At 46.6% G+C, this 10,000-nt stretch overlaps 1 protein-coding gene across 1 annotated transcript in view; it reads right to left on the bottom strand.

The window, feature by feature from the left end:
• LOC123729542 (extensin-like) overlaps positions 1-10,000 on the bottom strand; it is a 30,428-nt gene that overhangs the window by 1,984 nt on the left and 18,444 nt on the right. Inside the window, exon 2 of the mRNA XM_045704411.1 lies at positions 6,075-7,229. Coding sequence (XP_045560367.1) covers positions 6,075-7,229 — 1,155 coding nt within the window. The remainder of the gene's footprint in view (positions 1-6,074; positions 7,230-10,000) is intronic.

The following is a 10,000-nucleotide window of genomic DNA, read 5'->3' as shown; positions in this document are numbered from 1 at the left end:
ACTGCCTTTTTCTGGATCGAGAGAGATGGAGGGAGGTAGTATGAGATGGAGGGAGGTAGTATGAGATGGAGGGAGGTAGTATGAGATGGAGGGAGGTAGTATGAGATGGAGGGAGGTAGTATGAGATGGAGGGAGGTAGTATGAGATGGAGGGAGAGATGGAGGGAGGTAGTATGAGATGGAGGGAGAGATGGAGGGAGGGAGGTAATATGTGATGGAGGGAGAGATGGAGGGAGGTAGTATGTGATGGAGGGAGGTAGTATGTGATGGAGGGAGGTAGTATGTGATGGAGGGAGAGATGGAGGGAGGTAGTATGAGATGGAGGGAGAGATGGAGGGAGGGAGGTAATATGTGATGGAGGGAGGTAGTATGAGATGGAGGGAGAGATGGAGGGAGGTAGTATGAGATGGAGGGAGAGATGGAGGGAGGTAGTATGTGATGGAGAGAGAGATGGAGGGAGGTAGTATGTGATGGAGAGAGATGGAGGGAGGTAGTATGTGATGGAGAGAGAGATGGAGGGAGGTAGTATGTGATGGAGGGAAGTAGTATGTGATGGAGGGAGAGATGGAGGGAGGGAGGTAATATGTGATGGAGGGAGGTAGTATGTGATGGAGGGAGGTAATATGTGATGGAGGGAGGTAATATGTGATGGAGGGAGGTAATATGTGATGGAGGGAGGTAATATGTGATGGAGGGAGGTAGTATGTGATGGAGGGAGAGAGGTAATATGTGATGGAGGGAGAGATGGAGGGAGGTAGTATGTGATGGAGAGAGATGGAGGGAGGTAGTATGTGATGGAGAGAGGTAGGATGTGATGGAGGGAGAGATGGAGGGAGGTAGTATGTGATGGAGGGAGAGATGGAGGGAGGTAGTATGTGATGGAGGGAGAGATGGAGGGAGGGAGGTAATATGTGATGGAGGGAGGTAGTATGTGATGGAGGGAGAGATGGAGGGAGGTAATATGTGATGGAGGGAGAGATGGAGGGAGGGAGGTAATATGTGATGGAGGGAGGTAGTATGTGATGGAGGGAGAGATGGAGGGAGGTAGTATGTGATGGAGAGAGATGGAGAGAGGGAGGTAGTATGTGATGGAGGGAGGTAGTATGTGATGGAGGGAGAGATGGATGGAGGTAGTATGTGATGGAGGGAGAGATGGATGGAGGGAGGTAATATGTGATGGAGGGAGGTAGTATGTGATGGAGGGAGAGATGGAGGGAGGGAGGTAATATGTGATGGAGGGAGAGATGGAGGGAGGTAGTATGTGATGGAGAGAGATGGAGGGAGGGAGGTAGTATGTGATGGAGGGGGTAGTATGTGATTGATAGAGAGATGGTGGGAGGTAGTATGTGAGGGAGAGAGATGGAGGGAGGTAGTATGTGAGGGAGAGTGATGGAGGGAGGTAGTATGTGAGGGAGAGAGATGGAGGGAGGTAGTGTTTGATGGAGGTTGGTAGTATGTGATTGAGAGATGGAGTGGGTAGTATGTGATGGAGAGAGAGAAGGAGGGAGGTAGTATTTGATGGAGGGAGGAGGTATGTGATTGAGAGAGATGGAGGGAGGTAGTATGTGATGAGAGAGATGGAGGGAGGGAGGGAGGTAGTATGTGATGGAGAGAGAGATGGAGGGAGGGAGGTTGTATGTGATGGAGAGATGGAGGGAGGTAGTATGTGATGGAGAGAGATGGAGGGAGGGAGGTAGTATGTGATGGAGAGAGAGATGGAGGGAGGGAGGTAGTATGTGATGGAGAGATGGAGGGAGGTAGTATGTGATGGAGAGATGGAGGGAGGGAGTATGTGATGGCGAGAGAGATGGAGGGAGGGAGTATGTGATGGAGAGAGAGATGGAGGGAGGGAGTATGTGATGGAGAGATGGAGGGAGGGAGGTAGTATGTGATGGAGAGAGAGATGGAGGGAGGGAGAATGTGATGGAGAGATGGAGGGAGGGAGTATGTGATGAGAGAGAGAGATGGAGGAAGGGAGTATGTAATGGAGAGAGATGGAGGGAGGTAGTATGTGATGGAGAGAGATGGAGGGAGGTAGAGATGGAGAAATATATGGATAAAGAGATAAATAAAGAGATGGATAGAACGATAGAGACAGATAAAGAGAGTAGTAGTAGTAGTAGTTGTAGTAGTAATAGTAGTAGAATCAGTAGTAGTAGTGGTAGTAGTAGAATCAGTAGTAGTAGTGGTAGTAGTAGAATCAGTAGTAGTAGCAGAAGTAGTAGTAGTAGTATTATTAGCAGCAGCAGTAGTAGTAGTAGTAGTAGTAGTTGTTGTAGTAATAGTAGTAAGAGTAGTAGTAGCAGAAGTCGAATTAGTAGTAGTAGTAGTAGCAGCAGCAGTAGCAGCAGCAATAGTAGTAGTAGTTGTTGTAGTAATAGTAGTAAGAGTAGTAGTAGCAGAAGTCGAATTAGTAGTAGTAGTAGTAGCAGCAGCAGTAGCAGCAGCAATAGTAGTAGTAGTATTAGTAGTAGTAGCAGCAGTAGTAGTATTAGTAGTAGCAGCAGTAGTAGTAGTAGCACTAGTAGTAGTAGCAGCAGTAGCAGTAGTAGTAGAATCAGTAGTAGTAGCAGAAGTAGTAGTAGTAGTAGTAGTATTAGTAGTAGTAGTAGTATTATTAGCAGCAGCAGTAGTAGTAGTAGTAGTAGTAGTAGTAGCAGAAGTCGAATTAGTAGTAGTACCAGCAGTAGCAGCAGCAATAGTAGTAGCAGCAGTAGTAGTAGTAGTAGAATCAGTAGTAGTGGTAGTAGTAGAATCAGTAGTAGTAGCAGAAGTAGTAGTAGTAGTAGTATTATTAGCAGCAGCAGTAGTAGTAGTAGTAGTAGTAGTAGTAGTAGTAGTACAAAAAAAAAATGAAATGTATGAACAAGAGCGTCTGCTAAATGACTAAAATGTAATGTAAAATGTAGTTGTAGTAATAGTAGTAGTAGCAGAAGTCGAATTAGTAGTATTAGTAGTAGTAGCAGCAGTAGCAGCAGCAATAGTAGTAGTTTAGTAGTAGTAGTAGCAGCAGCAGTAGTAGTAGTAGCAGCAGTAGTAGTAGTAGTAGTAGTAGAATCAGTAGTAGTAGCAGAAGTAGTAGTAGTAGTAGTAGTAGTAGTAGTAGCAGGTCGAATTAGTAGTAGTAGCAGCAGTAGCAGCAGCAATAGTAGTAGTATTAGTAGTAGTAGTAGCAGCAGTAGCAGTAGCAGTAGTAGCAGTAGTAGAAGTAGTAGTAGTAGCAGTAGTAGAAGTAGTAATAGTAGCAGCAGTAGTAGTAGTATTGAAGTAGAAGTAGTAGTAGCAGCAGCAATAGTAGTAGAGCAGCAATAGTAATAGTAGCAGCAGCAGTAGTAGTAGTAGTAGTAGTGTTGTTGTTGTTGTAGCAGTAGTAGTAGAAAGAAAGAAATAATACTTAGTGGGATGGGACGTATGAGAGGGAAAGTGTAGTAGTAGTAGTAGTAGTAGTGGCAGCAGTAGTAATGTAGTAGTAGTGTTGTTGTAGTAGTAGTAGTAGGAGTAGATTTTTAGTAGTAGTAGTAGTAGTAGTAGTAGTAGTAGTAGTAGTAGTAGTAGTAGTAGTACTGCAGTAGTAGTAGTAGTAGTAGTAGTGTTGTTGTAGTAGTGTTGTTGTAGTAGTAATAGTAGTAGTAGAGAAGTATTAGTAATAGCAGTAGTAGTAGTAATGCAGAAGCAGCAGCAGCAGCAGCAACCGCAGTAGTAGTAGTAGTAGTAGTATAAGTACTGTAGTAGCAGCAGTAGCTTTGTTAACAGCAGCAGCAGCAGTAGTAGTAGTAGCAGTAGTAGTAGTAGTAATGTAGTTCCTGCAGTTGCAGTAGTATTAATATTCGTCTTGTAGCAGTAGTAGCAGTAGCAGTAGTAGTAGTATTATTGTTGTAGTAGTAATAGTAGTAGTAGTAGTAGTAATAGTAGTAGTAGTAGTAGCAGTAGTAGTACTGTAGTAGCAGCAGTAGTAGTGTTGATAGTAGTAGTAGTAATAGTAGTAGTGATGTAGTCTTAGTAGCAGTTGTAGTGATGTAGTAGTAGTAGTAGTTGTAGTAGTAGTGGTGGTGGTGGCAGTAGTAGTGGTGGAGGTGATAGTAGTAGTAGTAGTAGCAGCAGCAGTAGTAGTAGTAGAAGTAGTAGCAGTAGCAGTAGCAGTAGTAGTAGTAGCAGCAGCAGCAGTAGTAGTGTTGTTGTTGTTTTTGTTGCAGTAGCAGAAAAAATAAATAATTCTTAGTGGGATGGGATGTATGAGAGGGATAGAGTAGTAGTAGTAGTAGTAGTAGTAGTAGTAGTAGTAGTAGTTATGTTGTTGTAGTAGTAGTAGTAGTTGTTGTAGTAGTGTTGTTGTAGTAGTAATAGTAGTAGTAGAGCAGTAATAGTAGTAGCAGTAGTAGTAGTAGTAGCACTGCAGAAGCAGCAGTAGCAGTAGTATTAGTAGTAGTAGTAGTAGTAGTAGTAGTAGTAGTAGTAGTAGTAGTAGTAGTAGTAGTAGTAGTATAAGTACAGTAGTAGCAGTAGTAGTAGTAGTAGCAATAGTACTGTAGTATCAGTAGTAGTAGTAGAAATAGTACTCTAGTAGCAGCAGTAGCAGAAGTAGTAGTAGTAGTAGCAGTGTAGTAGTAGTAGCAGTCGTAGTAGTAGTAGCAGTAATAGTGTTAATATTAGTAGTAGCAGTAGTAGTAGCAGTAGTGCTAGTAGAAGTGGTGGTAGTAGTATCAGTAGTAGTAGCAGTGTTGTTGTTGTTGTAGCTATAGTAATAGTCGTAGTAGTAGTAGTGATGTAGTCGTAGTAGTAGTAGTAGTAGTAGTAGTGATGTAGTAGTAGGAGTGATGTAGTCTTGGTAGTAGTAGCAGCAGTAGTAGTAGTAGTGATGTAGTGGTAGTAGTAGTAGTAGTAGTAGTAGTAGTAGTAGTAGTAGTAGTAGTAGTATTAGTGGTGGTGGTGATGTAGTAGTAGTAGTGATGTAGTAGTAGTAGTAGTAGTAGTGGTGGTGGTGGTGGTGGTGGTGGTAGTAGTAGTAGTAGTAGCGGTGGTAGTGTGATAATAATATTAGTAGTAGTAGTAGTAGCAATAGTACTGTAGTATCAGTAGTAGTAGTAGTAGTAGTAGTAGTAGAAATAGTACTCTAGTAGCAGCAGTAGCAGAAGTAGTAGTAGTAGTAGTGGTGCTGTAGTTGTAGGGTAGTAGTAGTATTAGTAGTATTAGTAGTAGCAGTAGTAGTAGCAGTAGTGCTAGTAGAAGTGGTGGTAGTAGTAGTAGTAGTAGTTGTAGTAGTGTGGTAATAATAGTAGTAGTAGTAGTATCAGTAGTAGTAGCAGTGTTGTTGTTGTTGTAGCTATATTAATAGTCGTAGTAGTAGTAGTGATGTAGTAGTAGTCGTAGTAGTAGTAGTGATGTAGTAGTAGGAGTGATGTAGTCTTGGTAGTAGTAGCAGCAGTAGTAGTAGTAGTGATGTAGTGGTAGTAGTAGTAGTAGTAGTAAGAGTAGTATTAGTGGTGGTGGTGATGTAGTAGTAGTAGTGATGTTGTAGTAGTAGTAGTAGTGGTGGTAGTAGTAGTAGTGATGTAGTCGTAGTAGTAGTAGTGATGTAGTAGTAGTAGTGATGTAGTAGTAGGAGTGATGTAGTCTTGGTAGTAGCAGCAGTAGTAGTAGTAGTGCTGTAGTGGTAGTAGTAGTAGTAGTAAGAGTAGTATTAGTGGTGGTGGTGATGTAGTAGTAGTGATGTTGTAGTAGTAGTGGTGGTAGTAGTAGTAGTAGTGGTGGTAGTAGTAGTGGTGGTAGTAGTAGTAGTAGTAGTAAGAGTAGTATTAGTGGTGGTGGTGATGTAGTAGTAGTAGTGATGTTGTAGTAGTAGTAGTAGTGGTGGTGGTGGGGTAGTAGTGGTGGTAGTAGTAGTAGTAGTAGTAGTAGCGGTGGTAGTGTGATAATAATAGTAGTAGTAGTAGTTGTCTGATTTTGAGAGAAAACGTGGTGATGACACAGAGAGATACTATATAGGATGGGAGAAGTGTGCATGAGAGTAAATATCTTACCCAGATCCATGCTCTTGGAGGACTTGAATGTATTGTTGTGGCGGTGCTTTGGCTGGACCTGCTGTGGTCCTGGGCTGGGCCCGCTGTGGTCCTGGGCTGGGCCCGCTGTGGTCCTGGGCTGGGCCTGCTGTCGTCCTGGACTGGACTGGACCCGCTGTGGTCCTGGGCTGGGCCCGCTGTGGTCCTGGGCTGGACCCGCTGTTGTCCTGGGCTGGGCCCGCTGTAGTCCTGGGCTGGGCCCGCTGTGGTCCTGGGCTGGGCCCGCTGTGGTCCTGGGCTGGGCCTCCTGTGGTCCTGGGCTGGGCCTCCTGTGGTCCTGGGCTGGGCCCGCTGTGGTCCTGGGCTGGGCCCGCTGTGGTCCTGGGCTGGGCCCGCTGTGGTCCTGGGCTGGACCTCCTGTGGTCCTGGGCTGCTGGGCTGGAGCTCCTGTCGTCCTGGACTGGACTGGACCTGCTGTGGTCCTGGGCTGGACCTGCTGTGGTCCTGGGCTGGACCTGCTGTGGTCCTGGGCTGGACCTGCTGTGGTCCTGGGCTGGACCCGCTGTGGTCCTGGGCTGGGCCCGCTGTGGTCCTGGGCTGGACCTCCTGTGGTCCTGGGCTGGACCTCCTGTGGTCCTGGGCTGGGCCTCCTGTCGTCCTGGACTGGACTGGACCCGTTGTGGTCCTGGGCTGGGCCCGCTGTGGTCCTGGGCTGGGCCTCCTGTGGTCCTGGGCTGGGCCCGCTGTGGTCCTGGGCTGGGCCCGCTGTGGTCCTGGGCTGGGCCCGCTGTGGTCCTGGGCTGGGCCCCTGTGGTCCTGGGCTGGGCCCGCTGTGGTCCTGGGCTGGGCCCGCTGTGGTCCTGGGCTGGGCCCGCTGTGGTCCTGGGCTGGGCCCCCTGTGGTCCTGGGCTGGGCCCGCTGTGGTCCTGGGCTGGGCCCGCTGTGGTCCTGGGCTGGACCCGCTGTGATCCTGGGCTGGACACGCTGTGGTCCTGGGCTGGGCCTCCTGTTGTCCTGGGCTGGGCCCGCTGTGGTCCTGGGCTGGGCCCGCTGTGATCCTGGGCTGGGCCCGCTGTGGTCCTGGGCTAGGTCCGCTGTGGTCCTGGGCTAGGTCCGCTGTGGTCCTGGGCTGGACCTGCTGTGGTCCTGGGCTGGGCCTCCTGTGGTCCTGGGCTGGGCCCGCTGTGGTCCTGGGCTGGGCCTCCTGTGGTCCTGGGCTGGGCCCGCTGTGGTCCTGGACTTAAGCCTTCCTTGAGGGGCGATAGGAGATTCAGCTCCTCCTCATCGTCATGGTGATAACTCCCATTTAGAGAGCGTAGAACAAGAGGAGCGGAGTGAGATGCCACACCGTCCATCAGTCGCAGGAAATGTGCGGTGATAATGTAACAGAAAAGCATTCTGCAGTGTTTTAATTGGAGTGCTTAGACAGTGTCTACTTGGGCTCAGTGGCAGAGAGACAGGCAGGACCACAGGAGGCCCAGCGCAGAGACTAGGAGGGTTAGAGGTAAGAGGCTATTCCTGAGAGAGACAGGGAGGACCACAGGAGGCCCAGCCCAGAGACTAGGAGGGTTAGAGGTAAGAGGCTATTCCTGAGAGAGACAGGGAGGTTTGTTTTAATAACAGCTTCAACACAGCATTTCAATGCATTTCATTTAGAATGGTCATTATGATGCTTCACCAGGGTGATACAATTTCCTCTGAACATCACTTGAAAACATGTGTGTGTGTGTGTGTGTGTGTGTGTGTGTGTGTGTGTGTGTGTGTGTGTGTGTGTGTGTGTGTGTGTGTGTGTGTGTGTGTGTGTGTGTGTGTGTGTGTGTGTGTGTGACTGTGTGTGTGTGTGTGACTGTGACTGTGACTGTGACTGTGACTGTGAGAGCGTTAGTATTGCAGGCCTGAATTCCCATGTCATCTGTATATATTAAGTAGGGCATGAAGTAGATTTGAGCGCAGTAACAGCCGCAAAAAAACAACAAAAAAAAAACAACAACCGCAGTAAACAAACAACAACAGCTGCAGTAAACAAACAAGAACAGCTGCAGTAAACAAACAAGAACAGCTGCAGTAAACAACAACAGCTGCAGTAAACAAACAAGAACAGCTGCAGTAAACAAGAACAGCTGCAGTAAACAAACAAGAACAGCTGCAGTAAACAAACAAGAACAGCTGCAGTAAACAAACAACAGCTGCAGTAAACAAACAACAACAGCTGCAGTAAACAAACAAGAACAGCTGCAGTAAACAAACAAGAACAGCTGCAGTAAACAAACAAGAACAGCTGCAGTAAACAAACAAGAACAGCTGCAGTAAACAAACAAGAACAGCTGCAGTAAACAAACAAGAACAGCTGCAGTAAACAAACAAGAACAGCTGCAGTAAACAAACAGCCAAAGTAAACAAATGTTTTAATAACAGCTTCAACACAGCATTTCAATGCATTTCATTTAGAATGGTCATTATGATGCTTCACCAGGGTGATACAATTTCCTCTGAACATCACTTGAAAACATATGTGTGTGTGTGTGTGTGTGTGTGTGTGTGTGTGTGTGTGTGTGTGTGTGTGTGTGTGTGTGTGTGTGTGTGTGACTGTGAAAGTGAGAGCGTTAGTATTGCAGGCCTGCATTCCCATGTCATCTGTATATATTAAGTAGGGCATGAAGTAGATTTGAGCGCAGTAACAGCCGCAAAAAAACAAAAAAAAAAACAACAACCGCAGTAAACAAACAACAACAGCTGCAGTAAACAAACAACAACAGCTGCAGTAAACAAACAACAACAGCTGCAGTAAACAAACAACAACAGCTGCAGTAAACAACAACAGCTGCAGTAAACAAACAAGAACAGCTGCAGTAAACAAACAAGAACAGCTGCAGTAAACAACAACAGCTGCAGTAAACAACAACAGCTGCAGTAAACAACAACAGCTGCAGTAAACAAACAACAGCTGCAGTAAACAAACAACAACAGCTGCAGTAAACAAACAAGAACAGCTGCAGTAAACAAACAAGAACAGCTGCAGTAAACAAACAACAACAGCTGCAGTAAACAAACAACAACAGCTGCAGTAAACAAACAGCCAAAGTAAACAAATAACAACAGCCACAGTGAACAACAACAGCCGGAGTAAACACACAACTATAACTACAGTAAACTGACAGCTGCAGTAAACACACAACACAGTTCAGAAGATGCAGCAGGAGAGAGAGGAGAAGATGCAGCAGTAGAGAGAGGAGAAGATGCAGCAGTAGAGAGAGGAGAAGATGCAGCAGTAGAGAGAGAGGAGAAGATGCAGCAGTAGAGAGAGAGGAGAAGATGCAGCAGTAGAGAGAGAGGAGAAGATGCAGCAGTAGAGAAAGGAGAAGATGCAGCAGTAGAGAGAGAGGAGATGCAGCAGTAGAGAGAGGAGGAGATGCAGCAGTAGGGAGAGGACAAGATGCAGCAGTAGAGAGAGGAGAAGATGCAGCAGTAGAGAGAGAGAGGAGAAGATGCAGCATTAGAGAGAGGAGAAGATGCAGCAGTAGAGAGAGGAGAAGATGCAGCAGTAGAGAGAGAGGAGAAGATGCAGCAGTAGAGAGAGAGGAGAAGATGCAGCAGTAGAGAGAGTAGAAGATGCAGCAGTAGAGAGAGAGAGGAGATGCAGCAGTAGAGAGAGAGAGGAGATGCAGCAGTAGAGAGAGGAGATGCAGCAGTAGAGAGAGGACAAGATGCAGCAGTAGAGAGAGGAGAAGATGCAGCAGTAGAGAGAGAGAGGAGAAGATGCAGCATTAGAGAGAGGAGAAGATGCAGCAGTAGAGAGAGGAGATGCAGCAGTAGAGAGAGAGAAGATGCAGCAGTAGAGAGAGGAGATGCAGCAGTAGAGAGAGGGGAAGATGCAGCAGTAGAGAGAGAGGAGAAGATGCAGCAGTAGAGAGAGAGGAGAAGATGCAGCAGTAGAGAGAGGAGAAGATGCAGCAGTAGAGAGAGGAGATGCAGCAGTAGAGAGAGGAGGAGATGCAGCAGTAGAGA

Source organism: Salmo salar, chromosome ssa21 (assembly GCF_905237065.1).
Source record: "Salmo salar chromosome ssa21, Ssal_v3.1, whole genome shotgun sequence".
Classification (NCBI taxonomy): Eukaryota; Metazoa; Chordata; class Actinopteri; order Salmoniformes; family Salmonidae; genus Salmo; species Salmo salar.
The sequence above is the reverse complement of the archived record's forward strand: the minus strand, read 5'-3'. Positions and strand labels throughout refer to the sequence as shown.